The sequence below is a fragment of the Crinia signifera genome, chromosome 4 (genome assembly GCF_055691185.1).
Source record: "Crinia signifera chromosome 4, ASM5569118v1, whole genome shotgun sequence".
Lineage (NCBI taxonomy): Eukaryota > Metazoa > Chordata > Amphibia > Anura > Myobatrachidae > Crinia > Crinia signifera.
The window spans coordinates 127,802,681-127,829,350 of record NC_139220.1 but is presented as its reverse complement, the minus strand read 5'-3'; the positions used below and the strand labels follow the sequence as shown (position 1 = coordinate 127,829,350).

General features: G+C 45.1%; 1 protein-coding gene across 3 annotated transcripts in view; it reads left to right on the top strand.

Moving 5' to 3' along the window:
- The first annotated feature begins 15,306 nt into the window (after positions 1-15,306).
- CEP83 (centrosomal protein 83) overlaps positions 15,307-26,670 on the top strand; it is a 34,852-nt gene continuing 23,488 nt past the window's right edge. Inside the window, exons 1-5 of one of the 3 annotated variants that reach the window (XM_083182409.1) lie at positions 15,307-15,625; positions 18,311-18,582; positions 19,594-19,744; positions 22,662-22,754; positions 24,673-24,804. In XM_083182409.1, the coding sequence (XP_083038535.1) occupies positions 18,440-18,582; positions 19,594-19,744; positions 22,662-22,754; positions 24,673-24,804 (519 nt within the window). In that variant the 5' untranslated portion in view covers positions 15,307-15,625; positions 18,311-18,439. Of the gene's footprint in view, positions 15,636-16,011; positions 16,160-18,310; positions 18,583-19,593; positions 19,745-22,661; positions 22,755-24,672; positions 24,805-26,670 lie in introns of those variants that run through there. The other 2 variants (XM_083182410.1, XM_083182411.1) reach the window with 2 other exon arrangements.

The window sequence follows — 26,670 nt, the reverse complement described above, 5'->3', positions numbered from 1 at the left end:
GAATGATTGTAAGTCTGTACAAAAGGAATTTTATTGGACAGAGAGGTTTTCTCTTTTAATTTGAGAGTTTCTTCTCTGGGGGTCTGTAGAGCTTTTTGTTTGGCTTGGTTGAGCTCTTGCAGACGATACCCTCTACAGAGAAATTTATTGAGCATTTTGTTCATCTCATCTTGAACAAAATGCTCAATAAATTTCTCTGTAGAGGGTATCGTCTGCAAGAGCTCAACCAAGCCAAACAAAAAGCTCTACAGACCCCCAGAGAAGAAACTCTCAAATTAAAAGAGAAAACCTCTCTGTCCAATAAAATTCCTTTTGTACAGACTTACAATCATTCTTCCCGATCAATAGTCAGTGCAGCCAGAAATCTCTGGCCCCTAGTCACCAAAGATCCTGACTTAAAAACCTTCTCTCAAGACAGTCTTCTACCCAGCTTTAAACGTCAAAGAAACTTAAAAGATATCCTAGTGCACAACGATATTTCCAACATCACCCCCAATATACCAAGAGGTTTTTTACAACGCAAACCGGGGTGTTACAGGTGCACCAACTGCACTACCTGTGGATATCTGGAGACTGGTGACAGTTTTTTACATCCACACACCGGCTCTAAAATAGCGATAAACCATGTGTTGACATGTTCGTCGACACACGTCATTTACATCATCAGATGTCCGTGCAAACTGGTCTATGTAGGTAAAACTACGTGCCAGTTCAAGACCAGGATGGCCGGACATAGATCTCATATCAGAGCAGCACTTGAGGGAAAAAGTGGCCCTACCGAACAACCTGTTCCCAGACACTTTAGGGAACTCCAACATCATTTAGCCACCCTCAGATATCAAATAATAGATCACATTCCCCTAAGCCAAAGGGGAGGAGATCGTGATAAAATGTTGCTCCAAAGGGAAGCCAAATGGATACACCGACTGAATACGGTTCATCCATTTGGTTTAAATGAATCCTGCAGTATGCATTGTTTTCTGTAAACTATCCTGGATTCAGCTCTCTTAGTGTTTCCACCTCCTGCCGTCCTTGTATGCCCAGACCTATGCGTCATGACCGGGATTCCTTCTGACACGTAGATTTGGCAGCCAGTCCCATCTCTACCATATCCCGCTGCTTCTTATGTTGTGTATAATACTTCTTATATGTATTTGCAGATGTTAATGTTACTGTGTTATTTTAATTTTATGTTCACTGATTCACGGGTCTCATTTGCATTCTGTCACTCTTTCAGGCAGTCGCCTAGCAACCGGCCCGGAGCTCCGGACGCACCGGCGGGTGCGCGTCTCGACCAGATGACGTCAGATGATCCGGTGGCACGGACGGAGGCTGGTGGCTGCCGCACGGGGGTTGGTTAAGGTAATGGCTTCATTATGTATATATATCTGTTTGTTTGCACTGTTTAGATGAGCTTGAAAAAGGTTACATTAAACCGAAACGTCGCTTCACGGACCGCTGTGTCTGTCATCTTTTCTTATCAAGTCCCACGAGTGCCGGTACCGACCTATCTCTACATCATTGTGTTTTTACACACTGCATGGCACCGGGGCCATTATCGACCTTTACCCTATCATTGGAGTGCCGATTCGAACTGTATATATATATATATATATCTATATATCTAACTATCTCACTGTGGTAGTCCATAAATAACACCATACACTGTAGGTGGCATTCTGGTCATAAATAAATCATTCGAACTTCCTGCTTAATGCAATGTTTCAGCACTGATAGATACCAACATACATATTTCAAGAAAAAGGACCAAAACGGCAGCGCAAAGATCTGTCTACTGTATGAATGTTCCTTATTAATTATACAGTATAAAGAATTTTTGATGTTTTTACTGCGTATATTTTTGAATTTACAGTCATAAACCTATATATAGGGTAACTGACAAAATTTGTGATTACAAAACTGTTGAACACCATGAATTACTCCAGCAACAAGGAGCCAGGTTAATGAATTGTTGATTTTGGTTTTAATGGGACTTTTGATACATTTAGTGATATGTAAAAAATGTATCTTTATGTAACAGATTGATAATCTGGTACTTATATGTTAGTTGGGCGCCCACTATAGTTAGTACGCTCATACCCCCACTATCCATGTCGGCATGGAGTTGAATTTATATAGTGTGGCGAGCCCAAAGCGTGTCGAGCGGACACAGAAAACTAAGCAAATAGCTTAGTGCGTGCCCAACTAACATATAGGTACCTATAATCTTAATAAGTATATTGGGCACTAAGAAAACACTATTGGTTTTTGTTGTTCATTTGTAAGTTCCTACTAGTATCGCTCGGTGTCCCGTTTTGCATCAGTGACCAGAGATGGTCGCTGATGAAAAAGAAACTGCCGGGGAAGCACGGCAGTACAAATCAGCTGGTCGCAGGAGCAAGCTCCTGGCCCGGGCAGCGCCACTGAACACTTTGCCAGCCGCTGCCCGGCCATGCACCCGGCATGTCAGTAGCCAGCCCTGGAGGCTTCAATAGAAAAGCCGGGGGGGTGAGTAGGAGAGGGCTCTAAACAGTGGCAATCCCGAGAATTTTTCGGGCTTGCCAGACTGGGCTCTGCCCAGAAAATTTTCTTGTGATTACCACTGAAGGGGTTAATTACCTTGAAGTAATTTGGAGTGGATCAACTGTCAATGTGCAGCAACCTGTCCAGCACCAAATAAATTGGTGGAAGGGTTTCCAGTTTGAAAATATATATTGATATATTTTAGAATGATGGTTAAACAGCTGTGTGTGAACCAGTTTTTCAATAGTGAAAAGGTTCCATTGGATAACCTTATAATGTTACCCACTTAGGCAGTATCATAAAAATCTCAAACAAAATGTGTCACAATGATAATTTATTAAAACCAATAAAAAAAGGGATTTTTGTAAGAACTTACCGTTCGAATCCCTTTCTCTGATATGGTCCTGGTGACACAGCTCAACACTGGGATGTAGGAGGGTCCGAAGGAGCCAGGCACCTATCCTAAAGCTTTTAGAGAGTAGGCTCCTCCCCTACTGCGTCCCGGACTTCTTCAGTTTAATCTTTTAAAGCCACTGGAATACATTAACTCAGTACAAACGCCTACACATATTATATGCACATTTTATAACCAAAACTGTTAACTTTAACCATTTTAACATGAACATCATGAAAATTCTGGCATACTTACTGAGCGTAAGGGAGGGATCGCTGTGTCACCAGGACCATATCAGAGAAAGGGATTCGAACGGTAAGTTCTTACAAAAATCCCTTTTTCTCTTTCAATGGTCCTGGTGACACAGCTCAACATTGGGACGTTCCAGAGCCGGTCCTTTGGGTGGGTACGCTCAGGTCTGCAGCTCTCAGCACTGCTCGCCCGAATGATGCGTCCTCCGACGCGAACTCATGGAATCTATAGAATTTGGCAAAGGTATGAACAGATGACCAAGTGGCAGCCCTGCAAACCTGCTCAGCTGTTGCCCCATGTCGAACCGCCCAAGAGGTGGCAACTGACCTGGTGGTATGCGCATTTATTCTGGCCGGTACAGGCCTTCGCACTTTGGTGTATGCAAAAGCTATCACAGAACGCAACCACCTAGCAATAGTTTGCTTAGATGCAGGCCAACCAATTTTGTGTATGTCATACAATACCAACAAGGTGTCTGTCTTTCTGACACTCTTTACTCTGTCCACATAAATGCGTAAAGCACGCACAACATCCAAACTCTTCAACTTGTCCCTTTTCTTAGAACCCTTTGGGGGTTGAAACACAGGTAGAATTATCTCCTGATTTAAATGGAAGGCAGAGACTAACTTCGGTAAAAACTGAGGCACTGTCCTCAGGACTGCCCTATCATCATGAAAAATTAAGAAAGGAGATCTGCATGACAAAGCTCCTAACTCTGACACCCTCTTAGCTGATGCCACTGCCAACAAGAACACCAGCTTCCATGTGAGAAACTTAAGGTCCGCCGACCTCAAAGGTTCAAAGGGTGCCTTCTGAAGGCATTCCAAAACCAGTGACAAGTCCCAAGGTGCTACTGGTTGTTTGTTTGGAGGTTTCAACCTAGATACCCCCTGTAAAAATGTCTGAATTTCCGGTAAAATGGCTATCCTCTTCTGGAAATAGATGGACAAGGCCGAAACCTGCACCTTCAATGACTGAAGGCTTAGGCCCGATGAGAAACCATCTTGTAAAAATTCCATCATCTTTGATAATTTAAAATCAGATGTGTGTGACTTCAGTCTCTCACACCATCTAATGTAAGTTTTCCATACTCTATAATAATTTGCAGAGGACACAGATTTCCTGGCTTTAATCATAGTCTGAACCACTGCATCAGAAAAACCTTTTCTTTTCAAAATGGCGGTTTCAATAGGCAGGCCGTCAAAATTAATCGAGCTGAATCCAGGTGATTGAACGGACCTTGTCTTAGAAGGTCTGGCCTCAGAGGTAGATGCCATGAGTCCACAGACAACCTCTGAAGCCTCGAGTACCAGGACCTCCTTGGCCAATCTGGGGCCACTAAGATCACCGGAACCTTCTGCCCTTGTATTTTCTTTAAAAGTCTCGCCAGCATTGGTACTGGTGGAAAGGCATAAAGGAGATTCCCCTCCCAGGGGATAGTCATGGCATCCACTGCCTCCGCTAGTGGATCCCTCGTTCTGGCATAGAACCTGGGTACTTGGTGGTTGAACCTGGATGCCATCAGGTCCACATCCGGAGTTCCCCACTTCAAGGTGATCTGCTGAAACACCTGCGGGTGTAAGCTCCATTCCCCTTCCTTGAGCTCCTCCCTGCTCAGGAAGTCGGCTTCTATATTCTCCTCTCCTGGTATGAATATAGCTGATACAGCTGGAACATTCTGTTCCGCCCATAGGAAGATTCTGGACACCTCCCACATGGCCAATTTGCTGCGTGTACCTCCCTGGTGATTCAGATACGCCACAGCTGTGGCATTGTCGGTCTGAATCCTTAAAGGGAGGTTCAGTAACCTGTCTCCCGCCAAGGAAATCACTTTCCAGACAGCTCTCAGCTCCAAGATGTTGATCGGTAGAGCTGACTCCTCTGCAGTCCACAAGCCCTGCAGCCTGAGGTCCAAGACTACTGCCCCCCAGCCCCTGAGGCTGGCGTCGGTAGTAACCACTAGCCAGTTCCAGGTCTGCAATGACCGACCCCATTGAAGGGAGTCCACTTCTGTCCACCATTTCAAGGAGTCTCGAGTGTCCGAAGACAGCACTATCAGCTCCGACTTCATGGTCTGTGTGTTTCCTGACCAAGCCGTCAAGATGTTCCATTGGAACACCCGAGAATGGAACCTGGCAAATTGCAGCGTCTCGAATGACGCCACCATTTTCCCCAGCAGCTTGAGGCACCTCCATACAGAAATGCTCCGAGCGCTGAGAATCTCCTGGACTAAGGCGACCAGATCCCTGGCCTTTGCCTCCGGGAGAAATACCCGATGGAGATGGGTATCCAGAATAACTCCCAAGAATTGGAGCCTCTGTGATGGTACCAACTGAGATTTTTGCAAATTTAAAATCCAGCCGTGAGCCTGCAAAAAACTGATTGCTTCTGCCAAATGACTCTGAAGCATGGCTGCTGACTCTGCTTTGAACAGCAGGTCGTCCAAATAAGGTATCACTGTGATTCCCCTGAGCCTCAGCACAGCCGCCATCACTGACATTATTTTTGTGAATACCCTTGGCGCGGTGGCCAGACCAAAGGTCAACGCCTTGAACTGTAAATGCAGGTCTCCTATTGCAAACCTCAACAAGGCCTGATGCTCTGGGTGTATAGGAACATGCAGATATGCGTCCTGGACATCCATGGATGCCAAAAATTCTCCCTGGTCTAGGCTCAGGAGCACCGACCGTAGAGACTCCATTTTGAAATGGTCTACCCATAAATGGACATTTAGAGACTTCAAATTTAGTATTGGTCTGAAAGACCCGTCTGGTTTGGGCACCAGAAACAGAGTGGAATAAAAGCCTTTCTTCCACTCTGCCCTGGGAACCGGAGTAACCACCTCTTTCTCTAATAGGGAGTGAGCTGCTCTCACAAGAGCTGTACGAAGCCGCGCTTCCTTTGGCAAGGATGTGGGGATAAACCTTTTCGGAGGCAAACCTCTGAAAGGAATTTTGTAGCCCTGGGCTATAATGTCTAACACCCAGGCATCCTGGTCTAGAGAAGCCCATGCGTCCCTGAAATGTGAGAGACGCCCCCCCACCTTTATCACTGCCGGGCAAATCCCCTGACAGTCATGCGGAGGGTTTGTCCTCTCCTTTGGTGGCAGGCTTCTTGTGAAAGGAGCCAAACTTGGACTTCGGGGCCTTGCCCCTAGAGGACTGAAACTTTCCCCTGAATGACTGTCCTCGAAAGGATGCACTACCTCTAGGGGAGGACCGAAAGGACGGCCTAAAGGCAGAAAATCTGGAAGCCTGTTTAGCCGTGGGAGCCGGCAGAAATGTACTTTTGCCGCCCGTGGCCTGCTTAATTATTTCCTCTAATTCTGACCCAAATAATAACTTTCCTTTGAAAGCTAAAGTTTCTAGGGCCTTTTTGGACTCATTGTCCGCTTCCCAGGCCTTAAGCCAGAGCACTCTCCTGGCATTAATATACACTGTGGACACTCTGGTTGCCATTTTAAGTGCTTCCTCCTCTGCTTCTACCACATACTCTGCAGCTGCCTTAAGCTTCTCCGCCAGCAGCAATACACCAGGGTCAGCCTGCAGCATGGTGCATAATTCACCAGCCCACTCAATCATGGCCTTAGAGACCCAGGCTGAAGCAATAAGAGGACGTAGGGTGAATCCCACCCCTTCAAATATAGCCTTGAGGTTACCCTCCAGCTTTTTATCCACAGGATCTTTAAAAGCTGCACCGCCCTGTACTGGTAAAACAGTAGCCTTGGACAAACGTGCCACTGAAGCATCCACAACTGGCACCTTTTCCCAGAGCTCCGCATGAGACTCCGGCATGGGGTACAGACTAAGGAATCTCTTAGGCATTTGCAGCCTCTTATCAGGGGTTTTCCAAGCCCCTTCCAACAATTCCTGTAAACCTTCATCCGAAGGAAAGGTAACAGCCTCCTTACGCTGTCGCTTAAACACACCTTTAGCAGGAGTTTTATCCTCCACTGACAGTTTCAAAGCCTGTTTCACAGCTACAATAAGATCCTCTACTCCTGCAGAAGAGGTCTCTTCAAAATCATCACCCTGATCCCAGGGGATGTCAGTATACACTCCCTCCTCCTCATCTACCAATGTAGGCATAGCATAAGACCTTTTAGGAGTCCCTGCAACATCAACATCAATCTTGTCTAGTATCTCACTAAACCTGTTGATCCCCCTAGCAGTATCCTGCATCACCTGAATAAAGGCAGGGTCTGCCTGGGTAAGAGGCAAGGAGCCAGAGGACTGCTGAGATGATGGCATAGGTCTCTGGGATTCTACCAAGACATCACTCTGTCTGTCCAGTAGCTGCACCAAAGCATTCACTGACCTGCCTAGGGCCATGGCCCACGCGGGTTCAATCTGCTCTGCCCTCTGAGGTTCATTCCCCATGGGTCTCACAGCAGCGCAAGTGTTACATAAGCCCCCCTTGGCCATCTGCTCAGGGACAAATTTCTGTGTGCATACATTACACGCGCTCAGTGCAATAAGGGCTCCCTCCCCCAAAACCACAGCATGTTGCTCAGACATGATGAAAAGGGATATAGATATAGAGATTATATATATATATATATATATATATATATATATATATATATATATATATATACACATATACACACACACACACACACAGTGCATACAATGTACCAGCGATTATACAGGTTTAATGCACTCAGTCACTTAGCTGTCTGTTGGTTTCAGATGCGGGGAAAACGATGCCCAGGAAATCCAAACACTCTGCTAGGATCTGTAAGCCAGCTCAGCTCCGCTGCAAGCGTTCTGAAAGGCGCCAAACACAGAGTGAGGGAAGAGACCAAAGTCCCTGCTGCTGCGGGGTCCGTGACTTTTGGCACCAACCACCCCCAGTCAGCCGCTCCCTTGGTAGGATTCCCTAGTTCCAGTATCTCCCCCTCGACTGGGGACCACTTGGAACATGCCTGTAACAACGCTGCTGTCCTCTCATATAGGAGCTCAGCGTGTAAGCTCCGCATAAAATGGCCGCCGCCATCACGGAGCGCCTGTCCCCCATGATCCTCACCTAAACGTGAAGCCGGTTTCAGGACACTCCGGAGCCCAGGCAGCTTCTGAAAAGAAGCTGTAAGCGCTGCACAGGGAGGCCAGACAGCGTCTCCCTTGTGCACAGTGAGCTGACAGGACGCGCTTCTGCCAGCTCCTGCTGCGCTAGCAGTGTGAGGATTCACTATGAGAATCCTCACACTGGGGTTTATTCTAGTTCATTCTTTCTGACAAAATCCTTCTTAGATGGACAAAACCATGTGCACTGCAGGGGGGCAGATGTAACATGTGCAGATAGAATTAGATTTGGGTGAGTTATTTTGTTTCTGTGCAGGGAAAATACTGACTGCTTTATTTTTACACTGCAATATAGATCTCACTTTGAAGAAAAACCCCACCCAAATCTAATTCTCTCTGCACAAGTTACACCTGCCCCACCCACAGTGCACATGGTTTTGTCCATCTAAGAAGGATTTTGTCAGAAAGAATGAACTAGAATAACCCCCACTGTGCCTACCTAGCTAGAGTATAATTAATAAAATAATAAAATTCCCCTAACTACTCTAATTCTTCAGCTGCTCCTGCAGCTCTTTAGAATAGCACCCACTCCAGTGGGCACCTAACACGAACTGAAGAAGTCCGGGATGCAGTAGGGGAGGAGCCTACCCTCTAAAAGCTTTAGGATAGGTGCCTGGCTCCTTCGGACCCTCCTACATCCCAGTGTTGAGCTGTGTCACCAGGACCATTGAAAGAGAAATTCACTTGGATGTTAATATATAATTTCAGTTTCAAAGTAGCACAAACTGACGCGTTGCGTCTGCAAGAGACTTCATCAGGGGTGAATCTAAAACTCTAGAATATAGTGTTCCCGCTAGGCTTGTTTTACAGGGCGCTGCGCCCTGCCCCTTTCAAACCCGCCGATTTCCGCCCTGCCCGTTTGTGGCCGCCCTGCACAAGTCAATTGCTGCTGCCGCGCTAGAAGTCTCCTCCCGCTGACAGTGTTAAGCTTCTAGCGCGGCAGCGTGTGAAGTGGTCACTCCCCCCTCAGCCCTGCAGTCTGACATGCCGCTCACCTCCTATTGTGAGCGGCTGTCAGCTATTCCACCAACATCCCTCCTCCCCCTTGCCACGCTGACATGCCGCTCACCACCTATTGTGAGCGGCTGTCAGCTATTCCATCAAGCATCCCTCCTCCCCCCTGCCACGCTGACATGCCGCTCACCTCCTCTTATGTGAGCGGCTGTCAGCTCTTTCAGGGAGCAATGGAGCATCTCTCCTCCCCTTGCCAGGGAACGGACCCCATGGAGGATTATACTGTTAGCTTAGCTATAACATCCAGCGCAGCAGCAGCCGGCAGAGCGGTGCACAACTTACCCGGCTGCTGCTGTATCAGAGCAGGTCTGCGGCGCGGCTATTTAAAAGTTGAGCACGGGGGAGCTACAGTGGTAGCTCCTGATTGGCTCGGGAGCCGTCTTGACTTTTCAAATAGTCGCGCTGCGGACCTGCTGTGTGCTCTGATACAGCAGCAGCCGGGTGAGTTGTGCGCGGCTCTGCTGGCTGCTGCGGCGCTGGATGTTATAGTATAACCCATCGCGGGGCTGTCGCGCTGCGGACCTGCTGTGTGCTCTTACACAGCAGCAGCCGGGTGAATTGTGCGCGGCTCTGCTGGCTGCTGCGGCGCTGCCGCTGGATGTTATAGCTAACCGCTAACAGTATAACCCACAGCGGGGCTGCTGCTCACGTGGTCTGATGACAGGGGCACCAGAGGCTGCTGCAACTGCTCCTGCATGGAGTCCTCCACGGGGAACCCGATGCTTACGTGTCTGATAGCAAAGACACCAGAGGCTGTTGCCAGCACCCCTAGAATAAACTCTGGCAGGACTCACTGCTCTAGGTACAGTAAACAGCACTGCTTCTATTGGGAATGAGGGGATGGGGAAATGGAGAGGGGGGCACAGGGGGATATAAACAGTGATGCCTGTGTCACCCTCTGCTTCTCTCACACTGACAGTCACTACCTCTCCCTTTCACCCATTTCCATCAGTCCCCCTGTCACACTGCTTATTCTCTCTGTCACACTCTATCTATCCCTTTCACCCACTCTTGGTCACCCTTTTCCTCTCACTGTTACCCACGGATTCTTCCTGTCAGTCACCCCCTGTTTGTCATTGTTTTTCTCTGCAACACCCCCTGCCTCTCCCTGTCCACCTCTACCTTCTCATCCACTATCCTGTAATGGTGCCCCCCCCCCCTGTAGTTTTTTTTATGGATCTGCCCCTGCCTGGTATCAATGTGGCATAATATGTAATGGACATTATGGCATGTGGTTTTATATATAATGGGCATCACAGTGTGTGGCATAAAGTGCAATAGGCATTACGGTGTTTGGTATACAGTGTAATGGGCATTATGGCATGAAGTATAATATGCAATAGGTATTACAGCATGTGGTATAATGTGTAATGGGCATTGCGGCATGTGGTATAATATCTAATGGGTGTTCGACATGTGTAATAGGCATTATGGTGTGACGTTTTGGCACGCACTTTACCTATTGTTAGTTTTCTGGCTCCTACACTTTCATCCTGGCTCCTAGATTTTTTTTTAAATTGTCAAGCCCTGGGTTACGGTATGTGATAAGTTCTGGGGGGGGGGGGGGGGGGTGTCATGTAAATGTGCGCTGGGGAGGTGTCATGTAAATGTACTGGGGAGGGGGCGGTGGCATGTAAATGTGTGCTGAGGAGGGGGCGGTGTCATGTAAATGTGTGCTGGGGAGGGGGGGGGGAGGTGACATGCAAATGTGTGTTGGGGGATGGAGGCATAATGTGTGATGTAGGGGCTGGAGGCAAAATATGTGATGTAGGGGAGCGAGGCATGAAATGTGATATAGGTGATGGAGGAATAGGCAGGTATTCAATGCCGCTGCGAGCGGCCGGCGAGGGGGTTAAACTGCGAGGATCACAGAAAACCAGCGATCCTCGCTGTTTAACCCCCGCGCCGGCCGCTTGCACTATTCAACGTTCTGGGGAAATCCTCGCCGTCACAGGACAGCGAGGATTCCCCTAAACAGCGAGACCTGCAGCTAATGCAGCAAACTCGCTGTAATTAGCCGCAAGTCTCGCAGCTTCTGCAGCCGCATACGCCAATTCCCCCTCACTCAAAAAAGGAAGCGAGGGGGAATTGGCATATGAGGGGGCTGCGTTGAATACTGACAGGGTGAGTGGTAACAACGAGCAGAAAGCCCTGCTCGCTGTCAACGCTCACCCACAGCATTGAATACACCCCAATATGTGTGATGTAGGGGCTGGAGGGATAAGGTGTGATGTAGGGGATGGAGGCATGATATGTGATGTAGGGGGATGTGGGATAAATGTGCTGATGGTGTGACACTCCGGTGTCACAAGATGGGTTATATAGCATAAATGTGCTGATGGTGTGAGGCTCAGGTGTCACAAGGTGGTTATATAGCATAAATGTGCTGATTGTGTGACGCTCAGGTGTCACAAGATGGTTATATAGCATAAATGTGATGATTGTGTGACGCTCAGGTGTCACAAGATGGTTATATAGCATAAATGTGCTGATGGTGTGATGCTCAGGTGTCACAAGGTGGTTATATAGCATAAATGTGCTGATGGTGTGACGCTCAGGTGTCACAAGATGGGTTAAATAGCATAAATGTGCTGATGGTGTGACGCTCTCAGGTGTCACAAGATGGGTTAAATAGCATAAATGTGCTGATGGTGTGACGCTCTCAGGTGTCACAAGATGGGTTAAATAGCATAAATGTGCTGATGGTGTGACGCTCCAGTGTCACAAGATGGGTTATATAGCATAAATGTGCTGTTGGTGTGACGCTCAGGTGTCACAAGATGGTTATATAGCATAAATGTGCTTATTGCCTGATGCTCCAGTGTCACAAGAGGGTTTATATAGATGTGCTGATGGTGTGACGCTCCTGGGGGCAGTCCCTCGCATCGCACATCGCAAAGCACAAAAAGTATGTGCTGCATATACTTTAACTAGATTGCATCTAGTTCAAAATGCATGCAGCTTTAGCACATTGCATACATTTTTAACTAGATGCGATGTGATCTAGTTCGAAATGCATGAAGCACATCGCTCCATGTATGGGCACCTTAACATGAACTTTGTCTGATTCTGAGTGGCATAATGTTTGTGGGGCAAGTAAAAGGGGATCTACTATTGTGTTACATAATGTACATAAGAGGTATATGGTGTGGCACACTACACTCAAGGACACGTCCCATTTTAGGTGACCACGCCCCCCTTTTTCTGGAGCGAGCGCGCCTTCGGCGCGCACATAACCCCCACCATCGCTTCTCCATCCCCCCCACTTTCAAATTTCACATTGTCCACTAATATATATATATATATATATATATATATATATATATATATATATATATATATATATATATATATATATATATATCTTGCGGTGGGGCAGTCGTGGCAATTGTAGAGAAGCAAAAAGATTTGCCAGCTGGTTTTCAAGCAGCAACGTTTCAATTTATTGTTCAAATTGTCGTCAGGTTACACTAATAGGCAATAGTTTTTGTATATATTATATGAATTTTTCGGAGTCTGGATAACAACACTTGTTTTTATGCACGTTTTTTTACATTTTTTGATAGGTTTGCATTTTTCACATATTTTTAAACACATTCATCCCTTACACATAAACTATGTATATGCCTCCACCATATTATAAGAGACGCGATGCGTCACCATAACAACCTTATCCAAACAGACACTATAGCAACTAATGACGCCAGCGCTAGGCGCCGCACGAGCTTATCACACTAGTGCTGCCTGTAGGTTCCGGATCTGACGTGTGCGGGTCACACGTGCGGGTCACGGACATCTTAAACACGATGTGTGGAGACACCATAGTAACAAGATCACGCTAGTGCGCGGCGTCACGTGAGCCGGCACTAGGAGACTATATTCACCTTATACATCATTTCCGGGTCCGGCAGCGTGCGTTCCAAGCATGCGGACCACGGACTTAATTACTGCACTGCACCCAATTTACAGCACCTTAATTAATTATTAACATGCACTAGCACTTTATCATCAGACTCCTTATGATTATATTTCATAAATTTGAATGGATGTCCAATTTTAATAGTTAATTGAATAACTGCACTATAGTAAGCACTTCCGGGTCACATATGGCATAAATAGAGAGGCTCTAGCCCAAGCATGTCATCTTGAAAAAGGTCCCAGAGGCGGACCGAAACGTCGATGCCCATCACTGTTTGCCATGCTGCCTGATTAAAAAAACCCTGTTTGATTGCAAGACTGGTGAGTGACTCCATCTATTTTCACTACATGCAGTAGCGACCTTCTAGCAAGTCTCACTACATTTGGAATGTCACCCCAGCAATTTATCATTTAAATGTGAGTGCCAGTAATATGGACATATATATATATATATCGCATCATTTTGCCCTTTAAAATTAAAATGTGCCTTCCTAAACGAAAAATGTGCCCTCGCAATTGAAAAATGTGCCCTCCCCGTGGTCAGCACCCTGCCCTAAAAAATTTCTAGAGTGAACACTAAGAATACTTTGTTTGAGATATACAACACAACTTAGGTACACAATCATATATTGGACAATCAGCAATTTTTTGAAATGTGGGAACATATAAATAAAAATTCATATTACATAGTTTCTGGGAAGAGAAGAGGAGCATACAATCGGAGAATACAAAGAAAGTTAACTTGAATAGGTAAATTTTCCTCATAATATTGTATAAATATGGTGGTGGTTCATCCACATAGTAAGTTTAACCAGAATGACCTTAGCTTATGAAAATCTTTGGTACTTGTGTAGTTTTATGGCAGCACTGGGATCGCATCACACACAAATCACATGCGATTTGCATGCAATGCGATGGTACTTGTGTAGTTTCAAGGTGGCTCTGCACACAGATCGCAGGTAATGTGATTTAGCACCCCCCCCCCACTATCCACATCAGCCCGAAGCGTGGCGAGCGGCTGTGGTACGCGTCCTCCCGATCTGTTTATACCCCCACTATCCACGTTGCCGCGGAGTTGATTTTATAAAAAGTGTGCAAGCGCAGCGGAAAACGAGCCCGAAACATGGCGAGCGGACGCGGATTACTTGACGTGTATTCCGCGACCGCTCGCCACACTTTATAAAATCAACTCCATGCCGATGTTATATAGCGCAGCATAATCCGTTGCGCTTTACAAAAGGAGACCGTGATACAACAAACAGGGTATTTACAGACAGTCAAAAGGTAGGAGAGCCCTGCTCGCAAGCTTAGAATCTATAGGGAAATAGGCATTGATACATAAGGATAGATACTGTATTCTTTATTGCATCGATTCCACCAGAATGCAAGGTTCTGTGATTGGTTCTGGAATTTGATAGCAAAACTATGCTACAGTACATCAAGCATAAATCATCGATGGTCAATGGCCATCCTTAAAGGTGCCCACAGACGCATCAATTATCGAATGCGTTTTGTACTTTTTAAGCACAAATTGCATCTTATGTACAATTATTGGATGGTGTTTATGGGCTTGTGCGATGCGATGCGCGTTCCCGGGAGCCGATATTGTATGTCTAACAAAGTATGTGCTGCACGTACTTTTTAGACTACATCTGAAATTTAACATTACAAACATGGGTTCATCACATGCATCCAAGTGCACATCTCATAGCAAGCTGGAAGAAAAAATGTATAGAACCATTGTACAGTCAAAAACGCATAGCACAGTACAATTGTAGCGTCTGTGCAGGCACCTTTAGAGTACATTTCAAATCCTCCTCCCTGGCTGTTAAATTAAGCCACATATGTAGCAAGCAAACCATTAATGATAATTATAAAAACAAAACAAAAAAGGAATAATAAAAAAACAACAACCTTCATCTGCCTGAATAAAACCTTAATCACAACGAATCTGTATGAGCGCTGTCACATCAAGCAGTTACAGTATACCTCAGGGACCATCGGCCGCCAGCCCGCCACCTTTCCCGCTCACCGGGTAGCGCGCGCCCTCCCGCGGGCACTGGTGGTTGGTGACTCGCAGGCTCGCAGCTTTCGTTGATTTGCCAACCGTAATGCGCAGGCGCACAACCATGGGCGGAGCCGCCCGGCAACGCTTATTATGTGACACTAGTGTCCCAAGTTACGGAAATGTGGGGCTTACAAAAAAATGGCGTAACGCAGGATTTAAATTCCCCGCCCACATTTTCTGCTTACTGCGGTGAAGTCTGATTGAAGGGAGGGGCGCAGGCGCCATTTTTAAAATGTGTTGTGGAGTAATAGCAGCCTGGGAACTAGGTGCTACTGCTGTAACCAGCTGCAGTGCGGCAGTCTTTAGGCGGTGCTGAGAGCCCCTTGCCTTGTCCGCACCCGCACCGGACGTGTCATGGATCACAGCTGAGCAGTAAGCCCCTGTATGTGTGTCATTGTCATACTCTGAAACGGAGGGGATACCTTTCCCTGTCAGACTGCTCCGCCGCTCTCAGCATTGCATCGCCTGTGCCCTGTATGTGGTGATGCTGGCAGACCCCTCTCAAGCTGTGCCCAGGGGTCAGCATTGTGCGGGACTGGAGCTGGGATTCGGGAGCTGAGATTAGGGAGCTGCTAGGCGGTTGCTATGGAAACCAGACGCCTGACTACTCTGGTCTCTTGTCCGGGTGTCTGCGGGCTCTCTCTGTCCTGTCGCGGTATGGTCACGCATATAGAAGGTTTTTATGTAGTGCCCGGACTATACAGGAAGTCTTTATTATCTACCTGGTGACAGCTGTCACAGGCAGAATCCCTGGAGATGACACCCCCCGGACCGGACACTACAAGCTCCGGAATGCAGAGTTTGATATATGGTCCGGCATTCCGCCGTCTAATCCCGGTCCGGTTTTTACCCATACCCAAAAAAATCCTGACTGAAGTGGGACCAATAAGTGATTTGATTCAAAAAGTGTGTATGCATTTATAGACCTGTTTCAATTGTGGCTGGGCATGTGTCTCCATCCCAACCTCCCATAGCCCAATGCTAACAGTTTACAGTGCTAATTCACTAGATGTAGGTGCTGGTAGCTTAGGCTTTGTGATTGCAGCTGTCTTACTGGTCAGAGGAATCTCTGTTATGTTGCACTTTGTGAACTTGGCAATTAGGGGGTTATTCTAATTCAATCGGTCCCCCGCGCATTCGCATTGGGGACCAATTGTTCACAACTTTTATACCCATGTGCAGCCGCTGTATGTGAGCACCGACAGTGCTCGCACACAGAAGTCCGGACAGAGGGGCATGGGGAGGCAGGCAGGGGAATTTTCCTATGGAAACGCCCAGCGTTTCATGGGTGTTTCCATGGTAATTTAACAATGGTGCAAGGGCGGGCAGCTCACATAAGGCATTTTGGTTTGTATGTCAATAAAGCCACATACACACTGGGCGATTTGAGCTGAAAGCAGCTCACTTTACCGTTTCAGCTCAAAAGCCGCCAAGTGTGTATGGGCCAGTGAGTGCTGATGCACGCTCCCACATCATTGCTGGCTGATGCTGCTCATCTGGTATTACCAGCAGATGAGCGGCAGGGTGAACAGCTTTCCATAGCGTCCTAATCAGCCCAGCGATTTTTGGCATCATCGCTGTGCCTACATGGGTGTTTTTGGGCACAGTGTGTATGCATTTTAAGTGTGCCTGGATATAAACACAAAACTTTCTTGATGAAACCATAAGTGCATTCCTAACTAGCAGATGTATGAAAAAAAAATTATATACAAAATTGTGTAGCTTAAAAATAACTCGCCAAGTACTCTCCCAATTGTTTTGCAAAATGACTTTGGGTTCAATTAGCTGTAAGTGTGGCTCAATGCCATGCTTAAGGTATCTTCAGACTCTCTGAACCTTGCCTGCGACATCATAGCACTATAAATAATAATGTGCACGTTTGGTGTGAGTCTAGGCCAGTGGTTCCAAACCCTGGTCCTCAAGTACCCCCAACAGTGCACGTTTTCCAGGTCACCCAGAAGGTGCACTCATTATTCAGATACATTTTCAAAGATCTACAGGTGGAGCGAATTATGTCACTTGCGATTCTGTGTGGAGACCTGGATAACGTGCACTGTTGGGGGTATTTGAGGACCAGGGTTGGGAACCACTGGTCTAGGTCATGAAGTGAGAGTTGCAGTGCTAGCAACCATGTGGAAATGCTGGTCTAAGAAGAACTTGCCCCCTTCTCTTTTGAGTAACTCTTCCATTTTCATGTGTTTAAGTGGAAACAAATAGTTAAAACTTAAACTTAAAAAAAAAAGTTTAAAAAAAATGGTTTTTGTTTCTTCTGACTAACTCGACAGCAGGAATTCAGTGTTGCTGTCAAGTGTTGAAAAGTCAGAGGATTGGCTACAACGGCCGCGATTTGTCGAAGAACAGCTGTGCTTTCGAAAATCCTCTGCCTTTTCCGACAAAACCGCCGACTTTTTAAAAGTCAGATCGGACTCCTTCAATGCTGTCCGTAACGACAGCACTGAATAGGTGATTGCCGATTATTTCCCCTGTCGGGAAATATTGGCACACATACTAAACCCCCCATTAAGGTGCATACACACGGGGCAATATGATTGCTGGCAATATATTGCTCAGCAATCATATTGCCCCGTGTCCCGTTTTCATCTGCGACCAGAGATGGTCGCAGATGAAAATTTAAACACTGCTGGGTGAAGAGGCAGGGGATGTCGCTGGTCGGAGGAGCATGCTCCTCCGACCAGCGACCATTCAGGGGCTGAAAACGGGAGCGCGCACCCGGCGATTTATCGCTGGTGCACACGCCAATCACTGGCAATATGGTCGCTCAGTGACCATATTCCCAGCGATTTCAGCCCCTATCGCTGCCGTGTGTACACAGCAGAAGTAGTGTTTTTTTTTTTTTTTTTTTTTATTATTAGTTTTTTTATTTTATAAATGAAATATCATTTTATGTAAATTATAACAACACTATGATTATGAGATAAAACCTTATCCTTTTTGCTGACCCATCCTTTACAAAGATATAGCTAATTATTTTACGGTAAATAAATGTAAACCTTCCATGAACATACTTGTTTTTGTTTCCCCTCCTCCACCCTCTAGTTACCTATGTAATATAGTCCCTCAGGAGATGATGTAAAAGAAGTGAGTGAAAAAGAGTAAATCAGCAACGGCTGCCTAGGAGCTATTAAACCTTTTTACGTGGTTGGAAGTACTACTTTTACTGTAAAGATGGACTCCTTTCCTGTATCGCTGAGTGGACACAATGGTGCCCCCACATCAGAAACCGAGCTACATAAGCTTTTAATGGATGAAAAAAAGTGTAGCGAAACGCATAAGATTAACTATCAAACTCTGAAAGAACAACATGCTAGGTACGTTACAACGGTTTTAATCTATTGTAGTTAAAAACGTGTGTGTGTGTGTGTGTGTGTGTGTGTGTGTGTGTGTGTGTGTGAGTGAAATATACAGGTTGGGTATCCCTCATCCGGATATCCAAAATATTCCGAAAACTGTAGGTGTTTTTATGTCTGTGCAATATGAGTGTGTGTGTGTGTGTGTGTGTGTGTGTGTGTGTGTGTGTTATAAATATACAGGTTATTTATTTTATTTTTTTTGACCAATTTCGTTGAAAGTCATTGGTGACCAATTTACCTTGAACCCAGTGTCCTGGATGGTAGACGTTGACGAAAGATCTAGCTACAGTTTATAGGCTTTTCAAAAAAAAAAAAATATATATCCAAATTGAGCTGCATGCACATTTGACAAACAACCATGATGAATAACTGGCGGGTATGCGCATCATCATTCCTTGTTGTCGCATAAACACTGAAAGATATTTTGACCAATATCGTTCAGAAGGGCCAAAATGAACTATATTGGTCAACAAAATTGTACAGTGTGTATGCACCTCTACATTTGGGTGAGTTATTTTGTTTCTGTGCAAAGTAAATACTGTCACTCCAAGAGCCTGGAGCTTGTCATGCTTGTGGGGGGGACCCCACGCCATTTTTTTTTTTACATTATTTAATTATTCTTCTATTATAGATAAAGAATATTACACTCCACCAGGCTCTATTCCAATCCATTATTTCAATTTAAAGACTTTTTTTTTTTTATTCCCCTGAAGTCGCCGAAACACTTTCTGTGAGAGATTTAAAATCTCTCATGCGGAATCTCCCATTAAGAATCTATGGCACAAATCTCTCCATGTGTAGAGCCCTTAACTCTCTCTGCACATCTTACATCTGTACCAGTTCATTAAAGAAGGAGTTATCAGAATTACCCCCAGTATTTCAGCATTAGTAATTTTTATAAAATAAATATTGATTAGTTGTTACAACCTACAGTGTGATGCAAATTCAGTCTTCATTTTAATTTTCCAGACTTCATGCTGACTTCATAAAATATCAAAATGAGAACAAACAACTGACAGCCGAGAACCAGCACTTGCAGGAAAATGTCCGTCTCTCACTTGCCGAGCTGAGAGAGGAACTCTTAGACAAAACCAAAAGCGTGGAAGAACTGAAGCTACAAGTAAGGTCTTGGCAGTAAACTTAATGATTTTTTATTTTTTTCCAACCCCGATGTTTCCCTTTTTATTGGTATTAATTTTCACACAACTTCTACGGAGTAGTTTCCATTCATTTGTTCTTTTGTTTTTACTAATTCCCACATGATTTGTAACCATGTTTATACAGACACCTGCTACTACATAGGTCTTCTGAGACCACTTACTTTGTGCTCAGTTTTGGTGTCATAGCAACAACGTACAGAACCCAAAGAGCAGTTATCTGTAGGTTTTTCTATGGAAATTGGTATGCAATATATTCTAGTTGGCCTTTAGCTATAGATGTATGATACATATGCTAATATATCCTTATCTCCACTGTCTCCCTAGTGGTGTTTTTTTTTTTTGTGTTTTTTTTTTTAAGTCTGTGCATGTGTGACACCCACGCTTAGGGGCTCATTCGTCCAGGAGGTTGGTAGACAATAAACGAATGCAGGCTTGAGAGCGCAGATGCAATTGAACAGGAGTGATTTTATTCTTCACTTTATAACAATAAGAAATATTACGACCTCTGGTGAACCAATCTCTGTACCCATCAGGTCAATGGTACAAGATACTGGAATAAACAGGCAATTCTCAACATACCATACATAATATACTAACAGTACTTTGGCCTATGTTAACTTGAGTCTAACTGGTACCGGTACCCCATTTTTATCCAAGATCCGAGTTTAGGATTCGGCCTGTGTACGGGAACCAATGTACAGTTCCCGGGGGAGGTGTCCCTATGGGGCAACCCAGCCTTCCTACGGATAAGTAGCCGGAGGGTGACTCTTGAACTCTGGCCTTCCTACGGATAAGTAGCCAGAAGGACACTCTTGAACTCTGGCCGAGGTAATGGTGAAATAATCCTTGTCGTGTAATACTGTGGAAGGCAAATGAACTGTCCTTGTAGCTCAACAAGAAAGGATTAACTGTACTCCAATGGTTTACAGGACTAAAAGCAATGAGATCTGTATATCCAAGTCCATGCACTAGATGGGGCTATTCCCAGGCACTGTAATACAGACACTGTCCTGTAGATGGGGCTACCTGGGTCTTGTACTGCAGCCAGGCGGCCTACTGTAATTAGAGTCCTCCTTTGCATAGGCCCTGTTAACATGTGGGATGGGGACCAGTTACTCTCTTTCCCCACATGGCCTATTACATTAACTTGGTGTAGCTGAAATGTCACTGAGTCACAGGGATCAGCACATCCCTAGGATACCTATTAATATAAGGCTCCTTTCTCCTCTCTTCTTGTCTGGAGTGTTACCCTTAGGGCAAATGTTCCATGTATAATAGAAAGTCTGGAGTAGTGTTCAATGTGAGTGTACAGGGCAACACATACTCACAATGTCCTGGGTCAAAAGGCACCTGAGTGCTGAGCCCTTCTCACTGATATCTGTACAGCAGGGATTCCACTGCAGCTGCTGCTCCCACTCTTCTCTGTACTTCACACAATCTGTGCTGGTATGATGCCTAACACTGCTCCTCATGGTCTGTCCTGCATCACTGTGCACACTGCTTTGCATGGTCTGTGCTGCATCACTGTGCACACTGCTGCTCCCAGCTGTAACACACCTGCTCTGTATCTCAGCACACTGCTGCTCATGGCTGTAACATGTTCTCTCACTTTCTCAGCACACTGCTGACTCTCCCTTTAGAGCTCCCCCAGCTCCTAGCTCTCACATCATACTTCAAGTGCAGTCTCTTTTTTTTACTTCCACTTCCTGTCCCAGCAGCCTGCTCACATGTGTTCTTCCCCTGCAGTCATCTCTGGGTCCTAAAGTCCTCCTCATTTCACAGCTCATTGCAGACCCCTGCTATTCACAGTACAGTAAAATTGAGTTAACCCCTGCAATCTCTTGGGAAGATTTACTATACTTTTTGGGTGTCAAACAAGAGAGGGGCATCAGCTGTGGGCTGCATGCCTCAGCAACTGGCAATGCAGAGACAGGCTGGCACTTGTAGTTCCACAGCAGTCCAGGGGTACTACACATGCTTCACTACCAATATATCTTCTACCTGTTCTGTGTGTAGCTTTCTATGTTTATAAAGTGTTTTGCAAACACTAGTCTTGTGCAGCTTTTCAGCTCCTATTTATTGCAGTCACACTGTAATGGAAGATCTATTTCTTGGATACAATGCTGAATGCATGCATAGTCATTTAGACTGAACTCTGCTGAAGACAACTGGTCTTCCTTGTTGATTTTTTTTATCAAAATGGAGGGATATGCACCAGGAAAAAAAATCATCTTAGAAAGCCACAATAGGTCAAATGCAAGACGATTTTACATCTATATAAATATATGCACAATTCTCTAAATAAAGCTGGCTTAGGCTAAGCCTCTCCTCTTTAGGTAACTACTACTACTTTAGTAGCCGGGCATCTACTGCGGCGCTGGGCTTCCCCGTGCTTCAGGCGGAGACTGTTTTAACAGGGTGCTGATAGAGGGGCAGGGCGCATTTTGCCCTTTAAAATCGGACAGGGCACAGCGCTCTGCTAAAACAGCCTAGTGTGAACACTAGATTCTAATTGATTTTGCACAATTCTGTTCTGCATCCAGGAGGAGTACCTGTTGCCTAAAGGAGTTGCGGGACTACCTAAGGCCCAAAGTTTGCTTGATTTTTACAATATTGTATTCTGTTTTATGATTTTCTAAGTTTACAGGTACTTGCCTTTAATTTTGATACCACAATAAATGCAACAGTGTCATTGATCCTTGTTTCTAGAGAGCCTCTGGAATTAATGTGGAATGTGGAATTAATATCATTAAGGGATCCGTTTTCTAGTTCTACCATTTACAATGGCACTCAATCTATTGTGGGTAGTTGTAAACCTTTTAATGTATATCAGTAGTAGCCATCATCATTTGTTAATGATGTTTGTATAAATTCTAGGTGCTGTCGCCTCAGAAACTGGAACTGCTTAAACAACAAATACAGCAAGAAGTGGAAGCTCCTATGTGGGAACATATTCGTAAATTGAATGAAGTATGTTCAGATCTAGTTCTTATAATAATGTCTTTCATTAGTAAAATGAACTAATTTGTATAGAGTCTGTACTTCTGCTAATTGTTAGTATCGAAGCATACGGGTTACACCAATGTCACCTTATGAATTACAGTAAGCAGGGCATATGTTCCAAGTTCTTTTTGCAAGGCCTGATTTATATAATTGTCACAAAGCCATCACTAGACATTTCGGTGTCCGGTGCTAGAAATAGCATTTTTTCAAATAGAGATAGCACATGCTGCCTCCAAAAAGGGCCCTGGCCTCATGAGGAAGATACAATAGTACCCCATATCCAAGTTACACCACTCAGTAATGCCACTTATACAAATTATACCTAACAGTAGTGTTCTTTTTAAACATGATGCACTGAAGTTGTAGTTCTCTGTTAAACGTGACACCACACAGTAGTAGTGTTCCATACACATTATGCTACACTGTAACCTATATTTAATGGTAGATGAGAACTACATGTAAATGTGTCCAGAGGACATGGTTCATGTAAAGCAGGGGTCTTCAACTCATGGCCCGTGGGCCACAAGTGGCCCGCTGAGTTGTTTTGACTGGCCCGCCTGTAAATGCCGTTTTAAAAAAAAACCTTCCGCGCTCACCCCTTTACATGGGGGACGCGGCGGAGGAGGATGCGCAGTGGCTGGGGCGGATGGGACATGCGCATTGTGGATTTCCTGAAGCTGCGCACACGTCCCACTCGCGCCCTTTCAGAGAAGACAGCCGCGCGAGTGACAACCGGCTCCAGACCTCTGACGCTGCGCACCCGTCCCTGCCTGCCTCCTTCTCATTGAAGACAGCAGCAGCCGCCGCCAGCAGGAGCAGCCCTCTGAAGGGGACACGGAGATTAGGCAGGTTTCTTAAGGGGAGGGGGGAGGTGAGCTGCCTGCTATGCGGTGCTGACTGGGGGGGGGGTGAGCTGGCTGCAATGTGGTGCTGACTGGGGGGGGGGGGGGGGTGTGAGCTGGCTGCAATGCTGTGCTGAATATTGGGGGAGGGGAGCATCTGGCTGCGCAGTGCTGACTATGGGGGAGGGGGGCTGGCAGTGCTGTGCTGATTATCAATGGGGGGGTGGCTGTGCGGAGATGCCTATGTTTGGGGGGGAAGCTGTGCTGTCTATCTATGAAGGGCTGTGCTGGCTATCTAGAATTACCCCTTTCTGACCAGGGACACTACTGGTGGCATTTTATGTATAAGCAGGAGTATTGGGGGCATTATAGTGCAAGGTGTAATGGGCATCATGGTGTGTGGCATAATGTGTAATGGGCATTACAGATAAACAGAGTATATTGATTTAAGTAGCCTGTCATTGCTTGGGCTTGATTTGTGAGGAGTACTAGGTCACTGTGTGGGCCTTCATGGTTATATGTCACTGTGCGGCCTTTAGCCAGCCAACTTAAGCGTGGAAGGACAACAACCATTCCTGCGGTAACCAATGTCTGGTCATGCAGGTTGCAAAAGTGAAATGTCAGGTAATGGTTTTCCTGCTAGTTCACATGCTTATAATTAGACCACGCCCCTTTTGGGGAGCGCACGCACAATTTCTTCAATTTAATATTATTGAAAGGGGGAGCTGCATTTTTTTTTTTTCTTTTTGCACTAATTGTCTAGAAATAGCCCTGGTGCTGAGGTTTCTGTGTATGGGCAGCTGTGCCAACTATGTATGCGGGGGCTGTGATGTCTATCTATGAAAGGCTGTGCTAAATACCACAATAGAAATTAGTGGCCCTCGGGCTTCGTTGAATTTTTTAATGTGGCCCACACTGTCGTAAAGGTTGAAGACCCCTGATGTAAAGGATTGCATTGGGGGTGACGGTCAGCAATTACACTTCCAAGTTGCTGGCCTGGAAATGTTTTCTCCTTTTTAACAAGCATACTTTAATGTTTACAGGAGGTTGAAAAATACAGAGGAGAGTACAACAAGTTGCGATATGAACATAGTGTTCTTAGATCTCAGTTTGAACATCAGAAAGAAGAACAAATTCATATTTTAGAAGAACAAAAGATCAAGCATGAAGCTGAGGTATTATATTTTGACACATTTTTCTTTTTGTGTTTTTATATGAATATTTAACATTCTGTATGTGTAATACTATCAAACATTATACAGAAAGAGCAAAATGAATAGTGGGTCAGAGAAATCCAAGATCAGTAGAAATAATTCCAGTTTATTGCTGCGATGCATATGCACAACTATACGCATTGTAGCCATACTGCATTATTGGCAGCCCCATGGCCACCCATAGGAATGAATGATGGATATAGATAATAAAGGGGCAAGCAAGTAGGAATTATAAACTTGTTTTTACATAATAGCATGTTGCAACATCGCAGCCTGGATTCTGAAGTGTTACATGTCATTCTTTAGCTTTCCATCCTGTACGGTAAAATTCTCTTCTGTTCACTCTGCTCTTAGCCTAATGCTGACATATTCCAAAGTGGTTTAAAACCTGACCTTGTTTTTTTTTTTGTTTTTTTTTTGCATCAGTTTATTGTTTAGAGCAGGTACATTACTAGTGGAATATAACCACTACACTGGACTGGGTTAACTGGCTACCTTTTTTATGTATAGCAAAACTGAGTAAATCAACATTTAACTATGCTGATCAAGTGGACAAAATGCATACAATTTGAGCGCATTTGTACTGCTAGTACCCAAGTCTGGCCAAAATGGTTACATGTGACATTGTAATCAATGCATGAAAAACCACTGGCCATTATTTACAAAACCTACTGAATAGCTAATGTATAATACTTTCATTTCACATTCGTGCATCTGCATGGACCACTCCCCTTCTCTAGGAAAGATGCTTCTACAAACTTTAAAGGTAAAACTCTGAATATGTACACTGCAGGAGTATTGCTCTGAATATGTACTGAAAACTCTGAATATGTACACTGCACTGGAGTATTTATCCATTCGATTATCGAATGGATCGTTGCATGCATGAGCCAAAATAGTGACATAAATAGTGAAAATATCGCAATCCCCTCGCAATTTAAAGGACATGAAGTCAACGTTTATGGGTGGTAACTGGCCGTTTTCTGTGAGTGTCAAGAAAACTCGGGTGCGTCCAGGCGTTTTAAGGGATGGTGTGTGACATCAGCATTGGCCTGTCTCAGAGTTGTGGATGGGTCAGACCATCCTAAGGATTTTCCAATTCTTTACTAATATGAGTGAGTGAATTGCGTATGGATGTGCTACAGGATACTGGATTGGAACATTTTCACAATTGTCTCGCAGATTTACACTGGGTGGTGGCTATCGACTCGCAGTCATCTGCAAATTTGATGTCCAATGTTCTTGAGCTTTAGGACCACAATTTTTTTATTTTATTTTTTTTGTAATCAATAATTAGCAAGTTTAAATTTATTACTGCCCTTTATCCTGTGTGGTGGTTTAATGTGCATGGTGTGAATTAAAATGCACATATTCCTTGAATACAGTTAGAAGTTAACACCTACTTCTCATTAAAGTTTAAGATCAGTCTCAATGGGCCTTATTCTAATTCACTCTTTCTGACAAAATCCTTCTTAGCTGGACAAAACCATGTGCACTGCAGGTGGTGCAGATGTAACTTGTGCACAGAGAGTTAGATTTGGGTGGGGTTTTACTTCAAAGTGAGATCTATATTGCAGTGTAGAAATAAAGCAGCCAGTATTTTCCCTGCACAGAAACACAATAACTCACCCAAATCTAATTCTCTCTGCACAAGTAACATCTGCCCCCCTGCAGTGCACATGGTTTTATCCATCTAAGAAGGATTTTGTCAGAAAGAGTGAACTAGAATAAGGCCCAATATCACAAGCTAACAGCAGTGAGAAAACTGCAGCAGTACCTTCTACTGTATCATGATGAGTCTGTATAAGATGCACTTCTGCTGGAGGG